A 25,153-nucleotide genomic window follows, 5' to 3' on the forward strand; every position below is an offset into this window, starting at 1 on the left:
TATATTGCTGCCTGCCTGAGGCCTGGGGGAAAACACCCTCCCATGTGCCCACCCAGCTCTGCCCACGGAAGCACTTAGTATTACTATGATGGATGCACACTTGATGGTGCTGTATGTCACTTTACTGAAAAACTTCACAGGACTATTTTATGTCACTTTTTACAAAGGCACTTTTTACAAAGGCTCACATCCAAATGTGAATTACCAAAATCCTTAAAATTATTAAAGCTGTTACAAAAAATATATATAATACATAGGGAGAGAAAAGAGTATCTGTACATCTGGGTATAGTGCTTAAATTATCCACAAAGTAGCTCTAGTGAAAAGGGACCTAAATGCAAAGATCTGGCAAACTTAGAGGCCAGCACTATAGGATACTGACCAATACGGGAAGGGATCCAAGTTAGGGCAAAGGCAAACACAGGAGAGAGGGTTTTGTTTTAACAGAACCTTTGGAACAGTTTGCTTTTCAAAGTCCGCTGATTTCCAGCGTGACACAGCATTACTCTTCCTTTCCATCTAGTCTGCTGTAGCGCCCCCGTCACTGGCTATTTATGCTCCCACCTTTCCCCTACATCCCTCCCACCCAGTCATACCCCGCCGGGCCATCCGCTTTCTCTTTCTGTGTGATGTCAACTGCAGAGCTTGGTTTCGGGAACCCTTTGCGGGCAAGCCCATGTCATCAAACGGCAGAGGGGTAGATTGTAAATGGCCCGGCTCCAGGCAGGCTCACCAACCCCCTCGTGTCCAGCGAAAGGCCGCCTGCAGCCCAGTACCACCGGGCCACACGAGAGGAGTCCCAGCCCGTCTAGTCCAGGCTTGCTTCAGCGGAGCGGAGTCTGCGTGGGCGCTCCCCTCCCCTGCGCTCAGTGCTGGTAGCTGCCGGATGTTTCCTTTGAGTCCCCCCGCGTTGGGAGCTGGAGGCGTGGGTAGTAACAGGAACTAGCTACGGAGAAGCTGCTGCGTAGCTGGGGGGCGGCCTTTGTTCCTGCCGTGTCTGAGCAGCACTGGCCCCTTCTCCCCCATGTGTACGTCTGTGGCTTCCCACTAACATCTGGCCAGGCAGCTAATGCTAGAGGAGGAGCCCGCGGCAGCAGCAGGTGAGCTAACCCCGCTCTCCGGTCCGTCAAGCCTTCCACACTCAGCAGCTTTTTGGTGTCCTCGTCTAGCTTTTTTGGGGGGCAGCGGGATTATGTATCAAAGCCCTGCTAGGTCCTTGTGTTCGGCCCTGTCCACTCTCTGCTGTGCCTCTTGCACCACCACCTCCTCGTCGTCCCTACTGCTGCTCCGATCTCCTGTTCTAGTGAAGAGAGCCCTTTCCCTGCCTGCCCTCCTTGGCTCTTCCTCCTCTGCCTCGCCTCGCTGTGGTTGCTGTCACCAAGGGGCATCGGCCGGCCAGTGCTCTGCAGCTGTAGGTCCAGGTGTTGCGAGTTCCCGAGAAGGTGAGTGTTTAGAATGTTCGGGGTCTGAACCTTCCATGGAAGGAATGTGGGCATTAGAACGTTCTAATCCCGGTCACAGGGAACTAATAATTTTTCTCACCCATAAACCCAGTGTAGGCTGGTTTTAAAGAAATACAGTGTGGATTTAAACAAAAACCTAAGCTTTCTCCGAAAGATAAAAATATATTCCAAGAAAGCCATAGATTGTGTGTTTTTTAAATCAAATTTACTTTTCACGCTGATCACTGATTTTTATTTTATGCAGTTTTGCCACGTTGATTAAAATAATGTATTCTTAGTTTTTTAGCTAGTTTCACTTTATGGCTCTCCGTGTTCTAGCCAGGTGCTAATATGATTTTTTAGTTGAAAACACTGTAGGGGAATTTATAAATCCTCCCAGACTGTTATATGTTTAAAAGAGGAATTTTAAAAAGATCCACAGATACTTATGTTTCTTGGTCTCTCTAGAACCTTACTTCTTGCAACTTTTAAATTTCAGGCCAGTGCTTTTCTTTAAGATTCGAATCACACTTATAAAACTCAAGATATTTAGAGTTAAAACTTCTTGGTACATCATCACCCACTTCATGCCTTGGTATTGTCACTGTATGGTTAAGAACATAAATAGTCTGTTCTCAAACTTGATCATTCTTGTACACAAGTGGTAAAAGAGAAGATCAGAGCTAGGGCATTTCAGCCTGAATTTGCTCACTTGAATGAATATGCACATAAGACCTTGCATAGTTTGATCTAGCTTTTTGCAGTCAACTTCCCTTAAAAAGCAAAAACAAAACTTGTTTGTACATGCAATATTAGGCTTTGTTTAGACTAATAACTGTGCTGGTGTAATTTAAAAAGAATGAGGAGTACTTGTGGCACCTTAGAGACTAACAAATTTATTTGAGCGTAAGCTTTCGTGGGCTAAAACCCACTTCATCGGATGCATGCAGTGGAAAATACAGTTGGATATATATATATACACACACATAAAGGACATGAAAAAATGGGTGTTGCCATAATAACTATAACAAGAGTAATCAATTAAGGTGGGATATTATTAGCAGGAGAAAAAAAAACTTTTGTAGTATACATCAGGATGGCCCATTTCTAACCGTCCTAATATAGTTGTGCTGCAGAGGTATAAAATTTAATCCTTAAACAAATTATAGGACTGACATTCAGACTGTAAATCAGAGGTTCTCAACCTATTCACCAATGTGGGCTGCATCCACACTATATATGTATATGCATGCACACAACCTCTACATCTGCAAAAAAAAAAAAAATACAAGGTTTAGTATTTATTATGTGACAGCAATATAATTCAAATCGATGTAGTACCTTTAATTTCAACACTGGCAAATGTCTAACAAGAGCATTTTAAATTAGCAAAATAAGTCAAAACATTAACTAAGACTGGAGAGCATGGCTGCATAGCCTGCCTGCAAAGATGGGGAGCACTGCCCCCCAGGCACCCAGCCCAGGACTGTCCCCAGACTGCCCTCTCCCAGTTAGGGAATACCCCCTATTGTCCAACTCCCCTGGGACTGTTCCCCCAGCATCCAGTGCCCACCCCCCCAACACTGGGCTGTCACACATGCCTGCCCTGCAGAGATTGGGTGCCCTGTCCAGGGCAGAACACCTCGCCCCCCGGGAATGCCCCCTCCAGCATCTAGGTCCCAAAGCCAGCAACTATCCCCTTGCCCCTCAGCCACCAGTCCCCACCTAGAATCTGTTCCACATGCACCGGCTGCACCCTCTCCTCATGCCCCTGTACCCCCATCCTCATGCTCATTGGTCTTCTGTCTTGGCTGCATATAGCTCAGCCATGCAGCACACCCTCCCTGCCTGCCGCGGAGGTCCTAGTGCTTGGGAGTCTACTCCAGCCGGGGTCACTGAACCCGCAGTCCTGTGGGATATGGGGGTGATGAGCATCCTAGCCTCTTGCCAATGCTTCTGGGCCCGATCCTGCCAGGGACTGATCCTGCACTACCCCATTTTTGCACCCCACCCCTGCCAGCTCTGTGCCCACAGCAGGTGTCCCTTCCTAGTTCCGACCCTCAGGATGATATATGGGCTTCAGTTGTATGCTGATCAGGCTGCGGGTTGTAAATAGTTAAATTCATCAATTTTATAGTATGCTGACTATTTTGCTTTAGGGACTGATCCAACTCTTGATTAAGTCTGAGTCTTTCCACTGACTTCACTGGGAGTTGTATCAGTGTCACTTGTGCCTCAGTTATACAGCTGGTTCCATGCAGGTGGACCACTGCACCTGAATGGCACCCCAGTCGTAGAGTAAGCTGAAGGACTGAGTCTTAATCTTTGCTATTGCCACCACTTGGCATATATTACTACCTTTGCTGAGCCCTGAAGTTGTTTTATAGATCTATGGACAATAACACTTAAAAACCTAAATATCCAGATTTTTTTCCCTGTTAAATTAATAATATTTTGAATTAGCTTGGATTCGGGGTACGGAGTTGAGTGGATCATAGGCTGACATTGTGTGCAAAATTTCATCCTGGAATGGATTTTTATGACAAAGCTTTAAATTCCAGAAAACAAGGACTAAATAAATATGTTGGCTAGAAAGGATAAAAAAAAAAAGTACTAGAAATAAATACTGTACTATATTAGTGTTTTAAAAATAATACACTAGCAAAGACATCTCACTAATGCAGAGGGCAGGGCAGTTGTCTATATGTAGCAATAGGAAATGTAGTGCCTGAGACTGTATCTCCAACTACAGCCCATTTTTGAGCCCTGAAGGTACAGTGTTTGACATGTGGTTTCCAATGTATAATGACAGAAATACTTCAAGGTATGCGTCTGACAAAGTGGGTATTCACCCACAAAAGCTTATGCGCCAATACTTCTGTTAGTCTGTAAGGTGCCACAGGACTCTTTGTAGCTTTTTACAGATCCAGAGTAACATGGCTACCTCTCTGATACTTCCAAGTTATGAGGCTTTTAAAGATATGTTATTAGTGAGAGTGACTTACAGGCTTCTTCAGGCCTCTGATAACTAATGCCTGGATCCTGCAGTTGGCTCTCCATTGGAAAGCCAGTTGCAGGAATAGGACCTATTTTACTTAGATTATGTTTTAGATTAACAAAAAACAAAATGGAATGTGTGACTTTCTGGTTTTGTGAGGTTACCCCAATCCCCCTGAATTAAAGGAAGGCTCAGGTTCTGAAACAGAGCAGAGTTTCTCAATCTCCCTTGAAAGCATGGGTTACATATCTCAAATTATGAGGGGTGGGAGATTTTAGGCCAATCACATTTCCTACCAATAACTTCTCATGTTGTACTGTTACAGATCTCTGATCTTCAGAGTGACACGCATCTGGGGGTTTAAGATTTACTTTAGATGCTTATTTTTCCTTCAGAAACCAGAAGTACTTGAGCAAGAACTTTAAAAAAAAAAAAAAAAGTAGGCTGCTCCTTTATAATTGCAGCGTAGATCTGGGCAGTCGATTGTATGCAGAAGTAACTTGTCATTCTTTAAAAAGAACGAGGAGTACTTGTGGCACCTTAGAGACTAACACATTTGGGCATTTGTTAGCCTCTAAGGTGCCGCAAGTGCTCCTTGTTTTTTTGGCTGATACAGGCTAATATGGCTACCACTCTGAAACCTTTTCATTTTTTATCCTTCTCCTAAATGTCTTAGTTTGAAAATACAAACCTTGTTTTTAAAATGCCACAGGAGTGTAGAAGAGTGCATTGGTGGAGCCAAATACTTTTTCATTTCTTACCCAGAAGAAACGCCCAAGGAGTTCTGCCAAAATAGACACGTCAAGTCTTGACTCTCGCTAGGATATGGCCATTCAAGAGGGTCAGCACTGGAAGCTGATAGGGTGGATAAAAATCAATGTTTGTTTTTTTTTAATTAAAAATATATTTTTATTTTAAATTAAATACAAGTTTATTTTTTTTAAATAAACCTATTCCAAATTAAATTTGAAATTGACAGTTTATGCTAATGCCTCAACTACTTATAATCTAGTAATCTTTAAATACAAAAAAATATTAAGTAGTATATATTTGCTGCCAGTAGTTTAAAGAAAGTCAAAGCACTGAACTGGCAGAAGTACTGGAACTGACTAAGCATCTGGAGCTAGAGTTTGTTGAAGTAGTATCTCAGCTTTTGTCAGCAGTAGCTTCTTCTGCAGATGCAGAGAGAAGATTTTCTTCATTTCAGTTTAAATAGTTCAGTTCTGTAATCAGTTGATTCAAAAGTAAGAAACCACTGTGAGCTGAAAAAACAGGAAAGCTTTAAGAATAAAACGGGGTATGTCTACACTACGAGATTATTCCGATTTTACAGAAACTGGTTTTTTAAAACAGATTGTATAAAGTCGAGTGCACGCGGCCACACTAAGTGCATTAATTCGGCAGTGTGCATCCATGTACCGAGGCTTGTGTCGATTTCTGGAGCGTTGCACTGCGAGTAGCTATCCCATAGTTCCCACAGTCTCCCCTGCCCATTGGAATTCTGGGTTGAGATCCCAGCGCCTGATGGGGCAAAAAACATTGTCGCTGGTGGTTCTGGGTACAGCCTCACCCCTCCCTCTGTGCAAGTAGCAGACAATCGTTTCGTGCCTTTTTCCCTGGGTGAACTGCAGACGCCATAGCACGGCAAGCATGGACCCTGCTCAGCTCAAGACAGCAATCATGGACGTTGTAAACACCTCACGCATTTTCATGCAGTCAATGCTGAACCAGGACCTGCAAAACCAGTTGAGGAGGAGGCATCTACAGCAGCGCAGCGAAGAGAGTGATGAGGACATGGACACAGAATTCTCTCAAACCGCGGGCCCCTGCGCTTTGGAGATCCTGCTGGTAATGGGGCAGGTTCTAGCCACTGAACACCGATTTTGGGCCCGGGAAACAAGCACAGACTGGTGGGACCGCATCGTGTTGCAGGTGTGGGACAATTCCCAGTGGCTGCAAAACTTTCGCGTGTGTCAGGGCACTTTCATGGAACTTTGTGACTTGCTTTCCCCTGCCCTGAAATGCCAGAATACCAAGATGAGAGCAGCCCTCACAGTTGAGAAGCGAGTGGCGATAGCCCTCTAGAAGCTTGCAACGCCAGACAGCTACCGGTCAGTAGGGAATCAATTTGGAGTGGGCAAATCTACTGTGGGGGCTGCTGTGATGCAAGTAGCCAAAGCAATCATTGAGCTGCTGCTGCGAAAGGTTGTGACTCTGGGAAATGTGCAGGTCATAGTGGATGGCTTTGCTGCAATGGGATTCCCTAACTGTGGTGGGGTGACAGATGGAACCCATATCCCTATCTTGGCACTGGAGCACTAGGGCAACCAGTACATAAACCGCAAGGGGTACTTTTCCATGGTGCTGAAGCACTGGTGGATCACAAGGGATGTTTCATCGACATTGACGTGGGATGGCCGGGAAGGGTTCGTGACGCTTGCGTCTTCAGGAACACTATTCTGTTTAAACGGCTGCAGCAAGGGAATTATTTCCTAGACCAGAAATTAACAGTTGGGGATGTTGAAATGTCTGTAGTTATCCTGGGGGACCCAGCCTACCGCTTGATGCCATAGCTCATGAAGCCATACACAGGCAGCCTGGACAGTAGTCAGGAGTTCAACTACAGGCTGAGCAAGTGCAGAATGGTGGTAGAATGTGCATTTGGCCGTTTAAAGGCGCGCTGGCGCACATTACTGACTCGCTCTGACCTCAGCCAAACCAATGTCCCCATTGTTATTGCTGCTTGCGGTGTGCGCCACTGTCTCTGTGAGAGTAAGGGGGAGACCTTTCATGGCAGGGTGGAAGGCTGAGGCAAATCACCTGGCTGCTGATTACGCGCAGCCAGACACCAGGGCGATTAGAAGAGCACACCAGCAAGCGGTGCGCATCAGAGAAGCTTTGAAAACCAGTTTCATCACGGGCCAGGGTATGGTGTGACTGTTGTGTTTGTTTCTCCTTGATGAAACCCCCCTCCCTCTTGATTGACTCATTCCCTATAAGCCACCCACCCTCACCCTTCGATTACCGCTTTCTTCCTAAGGAAATAAAATCACTCTCATATAAAAACCAGGTATTCTTTATTAATTAATTGTAAAAAGAGGGCGAGAACTGACAAGGTAGCCCGAGTGGGGCTTGGGAGGAGGACAGGAGGGAAGGAAAAGGCCACTAAAAAAATTTCAAAATAATGACAGCCTTTTGGTTGGGCTGTCCATTGGGGTGGAATGGGCAGATGCATGGAGCCTCCCCTCACGCATTCTTAGTCGTCTGGTGGGTGAGGAGGCTAAGGAACATGGTGAGGGGAGAAGGTGGTTATACAGAGGCTGCAGCGGCACTCTGTGATCCTGCTGCCGTTCCTGAAGCTCCACCAGACGCCGGAGCACGTCCGTTTGATCACGCAGCATCCCAGAGTTGCATCCCGACACGTCAGATCTTCCTGTTGCCACCTCTCATCTCGACCGTCTCTCCTCCCCTCACGTTCATCCCTCCTATCCTCACGTTCACTAGCATCTTTCCTGTACTTTGATACCACATCCTTCCACTCATTCAGATGGGCTTTTTCATTGCGGGTCACTTCCATGATTTCTGAGAACATTTTGTCTTGCGTCTTTTTTTTCCGCCGCCTTATCTGAGATAGCCTTCGGGATGGAGGAGGGAGACATGAAAAATTTGCAGCTGCATGATGGAGGGAAAAAAGGGAGAGAAGTATTTAAAAAGATACATTTTACAGAACAATGGTTATACCCTTTCACAGTGAACAACACTATTCACCTTACATAGCATATGTGATCTCTCTACAAGGTCGCATTTTGCATCTTAATATTGAGTGCCTGCGGCTTTGGTGTTAGAGATCACAGACGCAGGTCCGGGTATCAGAATTCAGCTTGCATGCGGCCATGATAAGCCATTGTCTTTTGGCTTCTGCAGCCTTCATATATCCAGCGCCCTCCTTTACCAAATAGCAAGCAAAGCCTGTTAACGTGCTGCTTCTTTCCTGTTAACGTGCAGCACCAGAACTGCCCCCATCCAATTCTCTGGGATGATCGCTTTACCTCTCCCCCCGCCACGTGACTGGTATCATGGAAGATCGCTGCTAGCCACTCTCCCGCCCACCGCGTGGCTGGTAGCAGGGAAGATCTCAGCTAGCCAAATGCGAAAAAGCTCAGTGCCAATCAGCCCCAGCCCCACCCCCACCCCCACCCCCCGCTTGGCTAAATGCAGGGAAGGATTTCTTTTAAGCCACAGGCAAACAGCCCAACCATCTCTGTCCCCTTAATTAAATTCCTGAATTTCAACCAGGTTACCATGAAAGATATCACTCTGCTGAGGATAACACGGTGAGATAAAGAACGGATGTTGCTTGAATGCCAGCAAACACCGGGACCATACGCAGCTAGGGTTTATCATGCAATGATACCAGATTACTTGCTACATGCATGGCGTGGTCAGGTGTCCTACCATGGAGGATGGAATAAGGCTGCCCTGCCCAGAAACCTTCTGCAAAGGCTTTTGGAGTACCTCCAGGAGAGCTTCATGGAGATGTCCCTGGAGGATTTCCACTCCATCCCCAGACATGTTAACAGACTTTTCCAGTAACTTTACTGGCCGCGAATGCATCCCAAGTCCTCAGGGCAAATTAATCATTAAAAAACGCGTGCTTTTAAACCATGTTTTATATTTACAAAGGTACACTCACCAGAGGTCCCTTCCATGGCTTAATTCTCTGGGCTAGTGGCTTGGGAGGGCTGGGAGGGTAATTCCATCAGGGTGAGAAAAAGCTCCTAGCCGTTGGGGAGAACGGAGTGCTGTGTGCTCTCTGCAATCCTCCTCTTCCTCCTCCTCATCTTCCCCATCCGCAGAATCCTCAGGCATGGCTGAGATTACCACCCCTACCTTGGAATCCACAGACAGGGGTGGGGTAGTGGTGACGGACCCCCCTAAAATTGCATGCAGCTCAGCGTAGAAGTGGCATGTTTTCGGCCCTGCCCCAGACCTTCCGTTTGCTTCTTTGGTTTTCTGGTAGGCTTGTCTGAGCTCCTTAACTTTCACACGGCACTGTACTGAGTCCCTGGTGTGGCCTCTCTGCATCATGGCCTTGGAAATTTTTTCAAATGTTTTTTCGTTTTGTCTTTTGGAATGGAGTTCTGTTAGTATGGAATCGTCTCCCCATACAGCGATCAGATCCAGTACCTCCCATGCAGTCCATGCTGGAGCTCTTTTTCGATTCTCAGGAGACTGCATTGTTACCTGTGCTGATGAGGTCTGCCTGGTCACCTGTGCTGGTGAGCTCTCCACGCTGGCCAAACAGGAAATGAAATTCAAAAGTTCGTGAGGCTTTTCCTGTCTACCTGGCCAGTGCATCCAAGTTCAGATGGCTTTCCAGAGCGGTCACAATGGTGCACTGTGGGATACCGCCTGGAGGCTAATACCGTCGAATTGCAGCCACACTAACCCTAATCCGAAGTGGCAATACCAATTTCAGCGCCACTCTCCTCGTCAGGGAGGAGTACAGAAATCGGTTTTAAGAGCCCTTTATATCGATATAAAGGGCTTCGTTGTGTGGACGGGTGCAGGGTTAAATCAGTTTAATGCTGCTAAATTTGGTATAAACGCATAGTGTGGACCAGGCCTGGGTGTGAGAAGATGAGATCTACTAATTCTAAAATTTTGAAGGACATGGTGAATAGAAATAACCAGTTCAGTTCACTAACTGCAGGTCCTACTTCCTTTGTTTAGTAAATCAGTTATTTTTAAATGCAAAACATGTTTTAATAAATGTTTTTCTTGTGTATCCAGCACATTTAAAGTAGTTTTCTTTAATAAAAGCAGCAAAGAGTCCTGTGACACCTTATAGACTAACAGACAGTCTATAAGGTGCCACAGGATTCTTTGCTGCTTTTACAGATCCAGACTAACACGGCTACCCCTCTGATAATTTCTTTAATAAGAAAAACATAAAATGCTGTTTTAAGCATTTAAATTGAATTTGAATTTCCATCCCTGCAGAGCTTGGGACAAATCAGAAGTAAGAAAATAATCTAATAAATAAGAAGTGCATCATTCACTATTTTCCAATATAAAAATTGAGAATCTGAATAAATAGATATACACTATATCTTAACACATTTAAATAATTATATCTTGGATTGCGAGAAGGGCACCAAATTTAGTTCAAAGGCTACATTAGTTGCAAATCAGCATGTTTTAATGGTTACCAACCATGGAGAATCAGCCTTTCTTCAGAAAAATAAAAATACTAATGCAAGCTATGATTAAAGTCTATTATGTAAATAAGGTTTCCTACTTGCTGATTTAAATTCGTGATTAAATCACTTTGACTTAAATCAGTCCGCCATGGAAGCTGAAGAATAAATTTGGTATTGTACATCCAAGGGCTGTGAAACTTCAGAGCAGTTAACTGTTTCCTGATGTAAATAAGTGGCCAATACATAGCTCCTCATACTTTGTAATTCACAGAGCAGCAGTTGGTTCAATTTAAGTCTGGGAGAGGCCAAATAACCTGGCTTCAGTGAAGCCATGCTCTTGTTAGAAGAAACAAGAGCCCATTTCTAGCAGCCAGAGTTTTTACAGGAAAAGCTGATCTCCTTTTGAAAATTCAGATTATCAGGGATAGCTATCCTTTTCCTTCTAGATCTGCTACTGACATTGTGCTTCATTTCACCTGATAGGAGCAGAATTTGTATTATGCCTGTTCTGAAACGCACTATATTGCATAGTTGGAGAGCACTATAATTATTCTCTTCCTGAAGACCTGGGTCCCGATTGTTTCTCTTATGCTAGTGTAACTCCATTGGCTTCAGTTATCCTAATTTACATGGGTTGCTGAATATGGGATGAGGTGCATGATGTATGTAACCCACACACCTCCTGGGTGTGCTGTTCTGTCCCCGCTAGTGGCACCGAGACCACTTAGAGATTAATGAGTCTGCTATAGCCTTAGCTAAGAGCCATGTGGCTTTTAGCTCATGCAGTAGAGGCTCATATACTAAGCTCCAGAGGTCCCAGGTTGGGGTAAAGATACTGAATTGGACTCTTATATACAAGATCAATTTTTTTCTGGTTGTTGGCATGAATTCTTATTAAATTCACTCTTAATAAAAGGGATTAATTGTAGTGCTAGAAAAAAGAGCATCTCTTATGCCACCCTCCTTTTTGAGGTGAGATCTATTAAAAGGGAGCCCTCTAATAAACAAAAGAGAAAACTTTGATTAAAAACTAGAAGAAAAAGGAAGCATGTCCTAAGCTTCAAAGGCTTCCCAGTTGATATCCTGCACAAGCCCCCACTTGTAATGCTGACAGACCCTGGTCACTGGTGGGCAGGATCGAACCTGGGACCTTTGAAACTAAATGCATGAGCTTTTACTGCATAAGTCACATGGCTTTTAGCTAAAGCTATCAGCCTCATTAATCTCTAAGGGTATGTCTACATCTACAATTTTGCAGCGCTGGTTGTTACAGCTGTATTAGTACAGCTGTATAGGGCCAGCGCTGCAGAGTGGCCACACTTACAGCAACCAGCGCTGCAAGTGGTGTTAGATGTGGCCACACTGCAGCGCTGTTGGGCGGCTTCAAGGGGGGTTCGGGGAACGCGAGAGCAAACCGGGGAAGGAGACCAGCTTCGCCGCGGTTTGCTCTCGCGTTCCCCGAACCACCCTGCAAACCGCAGGGAAGGAGACCTGCTTGCTCGGGGGTTCGGGGAACGCGAGAGCAAACCGGGGAAGGAGACCAGCTTCGCCGCGGTTTGCTCTCGCGTTCCCCGAACCACCCTGCAAACCGCAGGGAAGGAGACCTGCTTGCTCGGGGTTCGGGGAACGCGAGAGCAAACCGGGGAAGGAGACCAGCTTGATTACCAGAGGCTTCCTCAGGTATGCTGGGATACCTGCTTATTCCACGGAGGTCAAGAAAAGCGCTGGTAAGTGTCTACACTTGATTACCAGCGCTGGATCACCAGCGGTGGATCCTCTACACCCGAGACAAAACGGGAGTACGGCCAGCGCTGCAAACAGGGAGTTGCAGCGCTGGTGATGCCCTGCAGATGTGTACACCTCCTAGGTTGCAGCGCTGTAACCCCCTCACCAGCGCTGCAACTTTGTACTGTAGACAAGCCCTAAGTGGTCTCAGTGTCACTAGAGGGGACAGAACATCACACTTAGGAGGTGTGTGGGTTACATGGACACTAAATCTTTCAAGGTGTTGTCTTCAATTTATGGCTTAGGTGACTTCAACTGCGATCTCCTCACATACTCTTGCACGGAAAGCGGCAGCAATGTGTTTGGTGTTCTGAATAATTTTTCCCAGATTTGTCATTTCTGAGGCAGACAGGCACAGACTTGATGTGGGTGGAAAGGATTCCTGAAACTGCAGCCAGTTCCTTGTGGGAACAGGAGACAGAGAGAGCTGTGGGTCTATAGTGGAAACAAAGCTTTCTTTTGTGAATTAGTGTTCTCAGTTTAAAGAAACATTTGCTTTAGTTAAACATGTTTCACTCCAAATAGAAACATCTGTTTCTTATCTCTAAATTATCCATAATAACTTGTGTAAACTTCTTGCATAACTAGCTGTCTGTGACAATTTACAGCCCAAGAGGTGTTCTAGTAATTAAACTCAGCTTCTTACTTTATGGGAATGACTTTTGCTTACTATGTATGAACAAGTGGAATAGAAGGAAGAAACTATTCAAATCACTGCTCATTTACCGTAAGTGCTGTTGAACAACCTGCTTAATCAGACGGAACTAGATTGGTGGGCTGAACAACAGACATTAAAATAAAGTCCAGCGCCTAGGGTTAAAATTTTCAAAAAGGCCTGAGTGATTTAGGAGTCTAATAGCTTAGCAGTGCCAATTTAACTACTTAGATTGTCCTCAAACCTTTGTCTTGTATATGACACATTGTCCATCATGTTCAGTTTAGGGGTAGAATTTTCCAAAGTGCTTCAGGGACATTTTACTTGTGGTCTGATATTGTGGACAGTGTGTTATATACAAAACAAAGTTCTGAGGAAAATCTAAGTTATGGTCTGTGCATTGCATCACTGGGGAGAACACATCAGGGTAGATGTCAAGATAGTGATCGATATGTAAAATTATGGCTCTCAAATTTCTCTAGGCCAGGGATTATTTTCCAAAATTCACAGGACAGTCCCATTAAATGCTTTTACAATTAACCAGAATGTCTCTTTTTCTACCCTTTTCCTCTGCTTTCTTTTTGTCTCTGCTGTATGGGCTCTGTCTGGGCTTCCCCCAAGAAACTCTTCAAACCATCAAAACCATTGGGCTATTAGCAGGAGAAAAACTTTTGTAGTGATAATCAGGATGGCCCATTTCAAACAATTGCCAAGAAGGTGTGAGTAACAGTAGGGGAAAAAATTAGCATGGGGAAGTAGTTTTTACTTTGTGTAATGACCCATTCACTCCCAGTCTTTATTCAAGTCTAATTTAATGGTGTTCAGTTTGCAAATTAATTAATTAATTAGCCCACCTTAACTGATTAGTCTCATTAGAGTTGGTATGGCAACACCCATTTTTTCATGTTCATGTATATATATCTTCCTTCTGTATTTTCAACTGCATGCATCTGATGAAATGGGTTTTAGCCCACGAAAGCTTATGCCCAAATAAATTTGTTAGTCTCTCAGATGTCACAAGTACTCCTCGTTCTTTTTGCTGATACAGACTAACACAGCTACCACTCTGAAACCTTCAAACTGTCAGGCAGTTCAAAGGCAAAAACATTACACTGCAATTTAAAAGGCTGTCTTGAAACACATGATCAAAGTACATCAAGAACTATGTTGAGACCATGTAAGTTTGCACAGATAAGTAGTTAAGTCAGTAAATGCCAACTTCTCCCCCTCAGGGTGCATTTTCACTATGAAAAAGGTCCATTTTTAACTCCTCACTAATACATGGTAACTAATATGGGTTGAAATTCCAGTGCAGACAAAGTTGTTTGTAGTTCGATGGGAGTTAGCAGGTCAAGGTAAGTCGTAGGCTCCCCTGTAGTTTTTATCTCAACATGCTGTGGGGGAGCCTAGGATTTACCTTGATCTGCTAACTTCCGTTGAACTACAAACTGCTTTGTCGTTATGTGCTAGCTAACATGAGTTAAGAACATGCCTTTTTCCTAGTCAAGATAAGGCCTTGGTACATGTGTTACACATGCTAAGTGTGTGTGTCTTTGTCCCCTATAGTGGTTGGTCCTTTTAAGAGGCTGGTTAGACTGTTGCTGCTTCCAGCTAATGGATGGAAAGTACTTTAAGTATGTGCTTGACTTTATGCTGAAGGTCCAGGGTTCAAGCCCTGTTGTTGTCCCAAGCAAGGGTAGTTAAATATGCAGTATTCTATCTGATTAACTGACCACACTGTTTCTCAGTCAGAAACATTATATGATCTACTAGAACTTTAGATACAAGTTTAGCATCTACTAATTCGTGCTGTCCAGAAAAGCCATTTATAGATACAAGATATGCAGTGAATGAGGCTGAGCTCCTGCAGAGAGAGCCCTTTGCCTCCCTGTGTTCCATAAAATCTGTGCAGTGAATGAGGTGAGGGCTGTCTCAAACCCTATTTCTTCTCAAGGTTAGGAGGGGGTGGAGCAGTGCACCAGTCTCTCTGCCCAGAAACCAATGGACATGGCTCAAAAAGCGCTCCTACGTATCTACATAGATTATCTGGAGATTTCAACAGTGATCTTTCAAGCACACTTGTAATCATGTTGTTAATATGAAACCTATGAACTGCTCTCTGATGGCATTCTTAGGAAATCATGTCTTCTGCTGGTATCACTAGATGCCATGTGCAAACTTGGACTTGCACCCAGATTCCTAGACAAGTTCTACCACTCCCACCATGTTGAGAGTACGCTATCTCTGCCGTAGGGCAGTCTTGGGAGGAATACTTGCAAAGATGGTGTTCCTGACTGCAGCATCACACTAAGAATATCCCCTCCATGTTAACCAGCCCATGACTAAACTACAAACTTAATTGTGACTCTTCTCTCCCTGTAGGTGTTTTGTGATATGGTGAACTTCATCAAAAGGGCAGTTCAAAAACTTTATACTGTCCTGTTAATTACTGAAGATATGGAGAGCAACTGACATGCTTTAACTCAGTTAATCTAAATTGTGAGCTCTTCAAGGCAAGGACCCTGTACTTGTCTAAATGCCAGGTGCCCATATGGCACCGTAGAAATAACAAACAGAGAAACTTGGGAACTTGCTAGCTACCAACAGCTGCTTCTGGGAGAGCATTACTGTTCCCTGATTACAAGCATTATTAAGATGCAGAGGACTTAGGGGAATTCCCCTAATTTAAATAAATAGGGGACAAGGAGAGACCAGGATTCCTGTAATACAGCACTGTAACTTGGCTTACTGGCTTTTTTTTTACAGCTGATAGGCTATCAGCTGTGATCTGGGTAGTTTACAAATCTAAAATGCTGAATAAACATCAGCCAAAATATTTTGATTGGCCTCTGGAAAAACATTACTTGGAATTTAAAGATGTTGCAGTACCATGCTGCATATGATGTAGTTGTGGTGTTAGACTTGTTCACTGGTAAGATTTTAATTTATTATCCTAGACACAATCTGTATACATTCTAGTTCTCTTACTAGACACAAGAACAGTGTCTAATCTCAACTACTTCCTATGTTTGAACAGAAAAATAATCTCTTTTGGCTCCTTAAATCTATTCCTCTTTTGAATTATTTTTCTCAAACTCTCCAAAAAATACTCACTTTGGGTCAAGACAAAACCTGAAAAACTTTCAGCCCAAGGAGACTTCTAAAAAAGTTCTGAATATATGTTCTGAGGTTATAATGAGGATGTGTTCACTGTAATCTCTGTTGCAGTCACTCCTATGCCACTGTTATAATACAGAATACTTTCTAACATGATGAATGTTCAAGTTGCTCATCTTTGGGTACTAAAGCAGTTCATAACGCCCATGTGTTGACTAACAAGCATAAGAAAAAATTTCATTTAAGAATCTTTTTCTTGACTCAGCATATTGGTCACTGTAATAGCCTATTTAGCTTAGCTTAACTATAAAAGTTAACCAAAAAGTTAAACACTTAACCAAAAATATTTTCCATGCTAGTCTTGATTGTTTGAGGCAATTCTGCCAAAGGCCACTAGATGTCCCTACTTGACTAGTTTGTTCAATAAAGAATGGTCATGTGATGTTAGGACTTACATTTATGGACCTTTCACCATTTAACTTTGTTTACTGTATTGGCACTGGTGCACCCTTGCAGCTTAGCAGGTGTGTATGCAAGATAACTATTCTCTTTGTTTACTGTTTTGGAATTGTGTTGGAGTATTGCAAAACCTGTGCTCAGCTTAAACGCTGAGCTCTTGGGCAGTGCTTGATTTGTAATGAAAGAAGGACTAGGGCTCAAGCAATTAGGTGCTAGGACTCAAGCAATTTTCTTACTTTCATAACTGACATGCAAAGCCCATAGGGCCAGGGCTACAAACTGCCAGCCTAGAGGTGCTGGGTCTGAGCCCTAGCAAGCCCCAGCACCAGTTAAGCGCTGCTCTTGGGTAATACTGGAAGTGTTTAGAAGTTTCCATGTATGTATAAACTAGTACATGTTTTATATAGTTAACCAAGTATCTGGCAGCTGTAAGACAGCATCTCCATGTATTTCTGTGAGAAAGAAGAGGATGTATAAATAACCAGTTATTTTTTTAATGTATTTAAACTTGATGTTTAATTTTAACAGCTATATGGGGCTTTAAGTTCTACCAGAAGCTTTAAGTACCCAACCTGCTATATTACTTTTAAACTACTAGTAAATATCAGAATTTTAAAAATATTCTGTGTAATCTTATTTTGTCTTCATGGTAAACAAAAAATGAGAGAGCCAGTTCTGCAAAGAATCTGTTGCGGGAGAGGCATCCGCTTCCTCCAGTGTAGAAGGTCAGACCACTTTTCTTTTTTTATAATTAAAATATAAATTTGCTGCTTGATCAGGAGGAGCAATGGATTACAAGGAGAAGGCGGCTGAAATCCTTTACAGAAAGGTATTTCGCTATCCAGATAATAATACAATAAGTAGAGGAAAGGCACAGTTGGGAAAGAATAGATTTAAAAGACACCTAGACAACACGAACTTATTTAAATAGGCAAGACCTGATTTAAAATTTACACTAGAATGCTAATGCAGAAAGTTATTTAACTAGTAAGCTTTTTGGATCAGGGACTGTACTGTACTATATTTATACAGTGCTTAGTACAGTGGGACCTACTGTAGTACAGAATAATAGTAGCACCAGAACTGGTGGTCATTCTAGAGAAAGTACAGAGGAAAGGTACAGTCGTAAAATGGTAAACATCATATCTACTCTTACAGAACAAAAAGGGGAAGTTGTACTGAGGAATGATCCAAGCAGTGGTGCAAGTAGGGCAGTACAATATGGTATGCTGTACCATTAAGATATTGATTGTTGGTACACTGTACCGGAAAGACACAGGAGCAGAATGTAGGGCTGGGCAGCCCCACACCAACAGCTCCTCTGGCACAACTGTACTGCCCCTGTCTTCCACGGAGCTGTACAGACCTCAAACAGGAGATGCAGCTGCATGGAAGGGCTAGGGGCGATACAGCTATGCCAGAGGAGGCCGGTGGCCCCATGTTCTGCTCCTTTCGCTGCTGTGGTTCCAGAAAGCCCTGAAGTTCAGAAGTCTGTATCCGACGCAGAGGACAGAGGTCCTCCACCCCACCCCTGCCCAGATAACATGGGATGGGGAGAGCACAGGGGCAGGGTGCAGGGAGGAGTCACTTGAGGGGTCATGTGACACCCCCTTAGCTGGTGCCCTCCCCTTTGTCTCTCTCACCTACGCACCAATGGATCCAGGAAACTGCAGTCCAGTAAGCTTAACACAGTTTCTACTCTGCAAAGGTACTGGGTGGGAGGGAATGGAAGGGGCAAGGGATTGCATCATGTTTCTCTAGGTTTCCAAATCAAATATGATAGTTTATAAGTTAAAAGGGGGGGAAGTGGGAGTTTCTAGTTGTCAGCCCTGCAGACTAATCCTGGGCTTTCAGAATCAAGATGATTTCTTTCCTTCTTGCACATCATCAAGGCTTAAAAGGCTCTGCAGATACAATTATGCTGTTAGTGACCTCTGGCAATTCCATAGCAAGCCCTTTAAAGCCATGGATATAACTATCTGAAATGACCAAAACCATTCTGTTGGTGCGGAAGAGAACAGAACCTTCTTAGCTGTTCTGCGTCTGCAAGGCTAACTTTCTACTCATGTTAACACTTTTTTGTCATGAAAGACAGCAAGTGTGATTATACAAGGAGCAGATCTTGTGGGTAAGAAGGTGCCACTTTTATGTACTCTTCAGAAGAGAAGCACAATTGACTTTCAGTGCCTTTTCTAGCAGGTTTAACAGGTAGTAAGTGAATGGTAACTAGGGCTCTAGTCAAGCAAATCATCATGACATTCTGATTTTATAACAAGCTGAACAGAAAGTGGGTGAACATCTCTACATGTTTGGTTTGGTTCCACATGGCCCTAGGAGCAAACCTAAAGCTATGTGGATTAGATTAAACTAAAATACTCATTAGGATTTAAAGGAACATGGTCATCTTGGGAAATTAGTCTTGTTTAAAAAAAAAAAAAGTAACATTTAAGATTACCATAGACCTTAGTTCCTCTTGCGCCACTGTCACATTGGGCAGTCCAGCTCCTCCATTGATTATGGGCACTCACTAGTAGCGGTACTTCTTCCTAGGTGATGACAACACATTCAGTATCCTCTGTCACTGTCTTCTGCCCATTCTTTCTGGGCCTTCCTCGTTTTCTTTCCTCCCTGGTAAGTTCTGATGGGGGATAAAATGTGACTTTTTCCCCCAAAAGTGGATCAGTTTGCCTAGATACTGTTACCAGATTTGCCCATTACTTTGGGGTTTCTCATTTATTCAGGTTACTCTTCAGGGGGACAGGGGTTCTGTACTTCTATCAATGTACTGCTTGTGTCACTTGTGTTTTCATATGGAGCTCTGCTTCTCCCTGCTGCAAGTTCTCTCCCATTGGAGCTATCCTGCAGGACCTAGGTTCCCTAGGGCTGGGTTTCTCCAACCCCAGAACCAGATGAACACGCCCACACATACATTAACAGAGCAAGTCTGAGCGGACTGGGTCAATCTGCACTGTCAAGCTGTTACCCTTATGAATCCCAGATTCAGCACTTCCCTGTCCCCACTCTCACATCACAATTGCACTAGCAGTAACCTACTTGATGAGCAAACCCCACAGTATTTTGGGCGCTGCAGGGATCTTTAGCTTAGGTAAAAGAAGCATTGCTGTAGAGTGAATGGGGGAAGATAAAAACATAAAAGAATAAAGTTCAGCAAGAGAGGGTGAAGCGACCAACTTAACCATAAAAGTTATTTATTGAATAATAGTGATAACTACACAAAGAGGGCTAAACCAATATAACATACATTAGTAAAGGTTAATACGTAAGATAGAAAGGAAAACAGAGAGAGAGAAAGGGATCTCACCCACTCCATGAGGCTTGAACTGGTCAGGGTTCCCAGGTGATGATGGTAGCTCAGGGTCCTGAGTGCTGGAGACAGGCAGAGCCCCCAGCACGATCAGTCAGGAGAAGATGGAGTCCCAGTGGAACTGATGCAGAGGTTGAAGGCCACTGTATGGAGAACACTCTTAGCAATTTGCACAACTATGATAGGGTTGTGTGTTCACACACCCAACTTTTCTGTGGCTGGTTTATGATGGAGCTCATCAACACAGTGAGTCAACGCTATTTGTCAGATTTTTACACCATGCCCGTGCAGTGTGAATAAAATCCTTTAGACAAAGCTATGTAAGGAAATGGATGGAAAAGTTGAAGATCATTTAATTTGGTCCTATTCAGTTAAAAAGCTGAAAAGAATTGTCATAACAAAACGTTTTTGGAGAATCGTGCTAATATGGGGAGGAAGGATCTTGAAGCCAGTTTCTGCTGGTCTCTTGGTTTCTATCTAAGAATAAATAGTCCCAGGAACCATCAGATCTTTTCAGTATATACCTCTCAACCTGGCAAGACCCAGATATGGGCAAGTGTGTGACAAAGATCCACAATGAGGGACAAAAAATACAATTTATGCAGGAAACTTAAAATGCTGTGGGATTCCTTGTTTATGAATGCATTTATTTGTAACTTAAATCTAACTATTAGCCCTTAGTATTCACTGGATTTTTTAAAATTTAAAAAGCCTTGTCAGTCCCCTTAAGGTGCTATGAAGATGTAAGAAAACAGAACTTTGAGAGAACCCTAGCTGTCTTTTGATTATGCACTTTTTGTGCAGCCCTTTGGAACATTCCCATACAGTGAGGGGCAAATGCCAAAAGTTTCTGGACTTTTTGCAGTACTACTGTCGGTTCACTAGCCTACTCTGACTTGGGAGATGAAAGATCAATCCTGTATTTGAAAATAAGGAGGGGGAGTTAATCATACCTGATGCTGAACTGTCACTTCTTTCTTTCCAGCGTGTTCCATGGGAAACAGTACGAGCAGGCTATATAGCACTCTTGCTAAGACATTGAACAGCAGTGCTGCCGCCCAGCATCGGGAATACTTGGAACAGTCAGACTCGGAGCAGCTGGATCCCATAGATCCTAAAGATCTGCTTCAAGAATGCCAGGCTGTTCTTCAAAAACGCCCTCCCCGACTCCAGAGAGACTTTGTAGACCTGAGAGCAGATTCTGCCAGCTCCCATCATCCCATTAGGGTCATGCAGTGGAACATTCTTGCACAAGGTATGAACCTTGTATAAATCTCCAACTTGAGGTAGTCCCCTTGGAGCTAGACACTGTTGAAAATGAATTATATGTATTTTTTTTAATGTAGATATAGTGTGTTTGCATAGAGTACAAATATATGGAATTGGGAGGGTTAGGGTAGAGACATGTCTAATTCGGAAGGAATAGCAAAAATAGAAAGCTTTTGGATCTGAATTCCTGTGACTTTCCCTGCACAACTGTCACACACACATTTCTGTTTCTTGTACTTATAAAACTGAAGCTGCTACTTCTCCCTCCCCATCTTAATGTGAATAATAGAATATCAGGGTTGGAAGGGACCTCAGGAGGTCATCTACTCCAACCCCCTGCTCAAAGCAGGACCAATCCCCAGACAGATTTTTGCCCCAGATCCCTAAATGGCCCCCTCAAGGATTGAACTCATAACCCTGAGTTTAACAGGCTAATCCTCAAACCACAGAGCTATCCCTCCCCCTGAGGCATCACCTATTACATTGAGATGCACACCACTATTAGATCCTTAGTGACCTCCAAAAAGTAGACTTGCCCTCTGTACTTCTTCTTTTGAAGGTGAATTATAACACATCCAGATCATCTTGTGGCAATGTATTCACCAAAAAACTAGTTAAACTTGGTTCAGAATTCCAGGAATTTTTTCATTTGTCTTGGTTATTGCTACTTGGAAAAGCACATTTGAAGTGAAATAATTAACTGGAATAATTGTGTTTATAGTGGTATTTTCCATATTGTGCACTTAGTGCTGAGGGTTGAACTGGGAACAATGGCCTCATCTCCCCTTCTCTCTGCACATTTTTTTTTAACTTTTGAAAAGACCATAGTGAGATTAAGAATGTTGTCAAATAGCTCTCTCAGCCAGAGTCCTTTCTGCCCTGTAACATCTTCCAGATGATAGCGTCAACGCAATAGCATGGAAGAGACTTAACAAGAAATCTTTCAAGATGACTTAGCAGCCACATGTGCTAATCTAGTTTAAAACAATTTGTAATTTTTGGGGTGCCCTGTGTGACACACTTCTTTACAAAGGCCTCAGTGTGTAGAGGTTGTTTTTGTTTTTCTTACCAGACACTTCAGAAAATCACACCCCTTTTGAGGCATCTCAGATTGGGCATCCAAAATCAGTAGTCATTCCTGCAAACTGTGGCCACAAGTACTTGTAACTGGGTATTTTGGAGCAGCAGTTCCAATCCAGTCTGGTATCCAGGGCTTAGGTATATGCCACAACTTTTGCACACATGTATCCTACAAAGCATTGTGGTAAAATCTGCTGACAAAATGGAGACAATATGTCCTATAAACCACACTTAAAATTAACTTAACCCTTAAATCCATTTGGGGTTAGGTCCAGATTTTGAGTAGAAATTTGCATACTACTTACCTGTAGCTGGCAGTATGTTTACAAGGGAGTCCCTTATTTTCACAGGCCCATGAAAGTCTCAGTTAGGAAGGGGATGATTTTCTTTGGCAATTGATAGGTACTGATGGATTTTTCATTCCAGCTCTTGGAGAAGGCAAGGACAACTTCGTTCAGTGCCCCGTGGAAGCTCTCAAGTGGGAAGAAAGGAAATGCCTCATTCTGGAGGAAATCCTTGCATACCAACCAGACATTTTGTGCTTGCAAGAAGTGGACCATTTTTTTGATACCTTTCAGCCACTCCTTAGTCGGCTAGGCTACCAGTGTACTTTCTTCCCTAAGCCATGGTCCCCTTGTTTAGATGTGGAACATAACAATGGGCCAGATGGCTGTGCCTTGTTTTTTCTCAAGGGCCGCTTTACATTGATCAGCAGTGTTAATATCCGTCTAACTGCAATGAAGCTAAAAACCAACCAAGTGGCCATAGCCCAGACGCTGAGATGCACTGAAACTGGGAAGCTGTTCTGCATTGCAGTCACTCATCTGAAAGCCCGTACTGGCTGGGAGAGATTTCGATCAGCACAAGGCTGCGATCTTCTACAGAACCTAAAAAATATTACTCAAGGAGCAGAGATCCCTCTAATAATCTGTGGAGACTTCAATGCAGAACCCACCGAAGAAGTTTACAAGGAATTCTCTAACTCCAGTCTCAACCTGAATAGTGCTTACAAGCTGCTGAGTGCAGATGGGCAATCAGAGCCTCCTTACACTACATGGAAGATCCGGCCCTCTGGAGAGTGCAGGCACACACTGGATTATATCTGGTATTCCCAGCATGCCTTAAATGTAAACTCTGCTCTTGGCTTGCTGACTGAAGAACAAATTGGACCCAACAGGCTGCCATCCTTCAATTACCCTTCAGACCATCTGTCTTTGGTGTGTGACTTCAGCTTTAATCAAGACCCTGACAGGCTTTTATAACTTGTTTAACCTCCATGGTGTTGCAGTGTCTTAACTCACCATTTTTAAGGAAACTTTTGATGAGGTTGGATTTACTTAAGGATGGGGTATATGGATGGCTTAATATATTTTCAAGCATGTACTTGAAAGTAACTTTGCCATTCAAACTTTATAATTCGAAGCCTCTAAAGGAGGAAGGAGTTGACTGCCAATTTTTGAGTTGGAATGGTATTGTTCAACATGTGCTTTGCCACATCTTAATTTGAAAATTGGAGGGGAAACTGCATTCTTTCTCCTTTCATTCACTCCTTTGTTTAAGGACCGAATCAATCCTGAAATGAATGTTCAGGCCGTTAGTTCTCAAGATAAGAATTCAGTGTATATGTAAACAAACAAAATTAGCATGCTGTCAGGGCAAGTTTTAATGTTTCCCCTTGATGCACATAGAAGGGTAAGAGGCTTGACTATATAAGTGTTTTTTATTTATTTTTATGTTGACGTGTAAGCAATGCAATTGACCAAGTTGTGTTAAGCCTAAATGTAGGAAACACGAGCATTTCAGACACACAAGCAGATCTAGGAAGGCCCTAGTAATCCTGAAATGATTTGAGATGGGAGAATTTATCTGTGTTTTAAGAACTGATAGCAGCTTCCATAGAGCATGTAATGTGATGCAAAGTCTTCTTCAGTAGCAGTGCCTAAGAGAGGAGACTTGACCACAGTGTATGATGTAGTAGTATCTTCAGCTTTGCAGAAAATGTGCCTGCATCAATGCATATGTGGCCTGTAGAGACACACAGTTGTTGTTACTATTTTCCCTGTACTTCCTTTCAAAGGACACACTTAATCCATACATATCTGAATGGTTTAAATTTATAGTCTTATTTAGTCTTGTCATAGTTTTACTAACTGTTTTGATAAAGGTCTGATCTTCATGTTAAGCCCCATTCCCCCTGCCTTTTTTTGTGTATGTTGTATTGCATTTTGAAGACTTAACACTGGCATTTTTAGAAAATGGTAAACAATGTATTAAGAGGGATTGATGGCTCTGCCTCTGCCATTATAAAACACAGGACAAAAAGGGTTGGCAGCAGTCTTGAGTTTCTCTTTTTTTGTGGCTGAGTGGAACTTGAGCAATGAATTTAAACTAGGAGAGGGAGAAAAATATTAGTATACGCAGTTCTTGCAGCCTTGCTAAGTGGGGAATGCGTTTCTCCACCAAGGCGGCCCTGTAGCTATGGGTTGTGAATACAGCAGTGAGAGTTTTTGTTAAAGTAGGGGTGGGAAGAGCAGGAATGGTGGCTGGAGTGAGGAAGCCATGGGGCTGACTTTCGGGGGGGAGGAACCACCCATAGGACAATTCCAAGCTAAAGCAGTATTTCATTTCAAGTAACATTACTGGCCCATTCTGAATTGTAAGTGTTCCAGATACATTAATAAATGGTCTTTTTAAAATAATTATCAATGTAATGTCTTCTTGCTAAAGTGTCCGAGTATCACAACTTTCAAAGACATTTTTCAGAAATTGTCTGCGGGTGGTGACTTGTCCAATCCTTGTTAGAGTTACCGCCACCATGGA

General features: G+C 43.3%; 1 protein-coding gene and 1 long non-coding RNA gene across 3 annotated transcripts; one reads left to right on the plus strand and one right to left on the minus strand.

The window, feature by feature from the left end:
* Nucleotides 1-600: 600 nt before the first annotated feature.
* NOCT (nocturnin) lies at nucleotides 601-24,426 on the plus strand. 2 transcript variants are annotated; one of them, XM_050946512.1, is made up of 3 exons: nucleotides 601-1,442; nucleotides 20,970-21,239; nucleotides 22,760-24,426. In XM_050946512.1, the coding sequence occupies exons 1-3, from the start codon at nucleotides 1,070-1,072 to the stop codon at nucleotides 23,593-23,595; spliced, it is 1,479 nt and encodes a 492-aa protein (XP_050802469.1). In that variant the 5' UTR covers nucleotides 601-1,069; the 3' UTR covers nucleotides 23,596-24,426. The 2 variants fall into 2 exon arrangements, with proteins under 2 accessions (XP_050802469.1, XP_050802470.1); XM_050946513.1 differs by having other exon boundaries at nucleotides 604-1,100.
* LOC127047871 (uncharacterized) lies at nucleotides 1,592-19,871 on the minus strand. The gene is made up of 3 exons (XR_007773499.1): nucleotides 19,115-19,871; nucleotides 5,202-5,295; nucleotides 1,592-2,710 (listed from the first exon to the last, which is right to left on the minus strand). It is a non-coding gene; the product is annotated as an uncharacterized LOC127047871 (long non-coding RNA).
* Nucleotides 24,427-25,153: the final 727 nt, after the last annotated feature.

Source organism: Gopherus flavomarginatus, chromosome 3 (genome assembly GCF_025201925.1).
Source record: "Gopherus flavomarginatus isolate rGopFla2 chromosome 3, rGopFla2.mat.asm, whole genome shotgun sequence".
In the NCBI taxonomy this organism is placed as follows: Eukaryota; Metazoa; Chordata; order Testudines; family Testudinidae; genus Gopherus; species Gopherus flavomarginatus.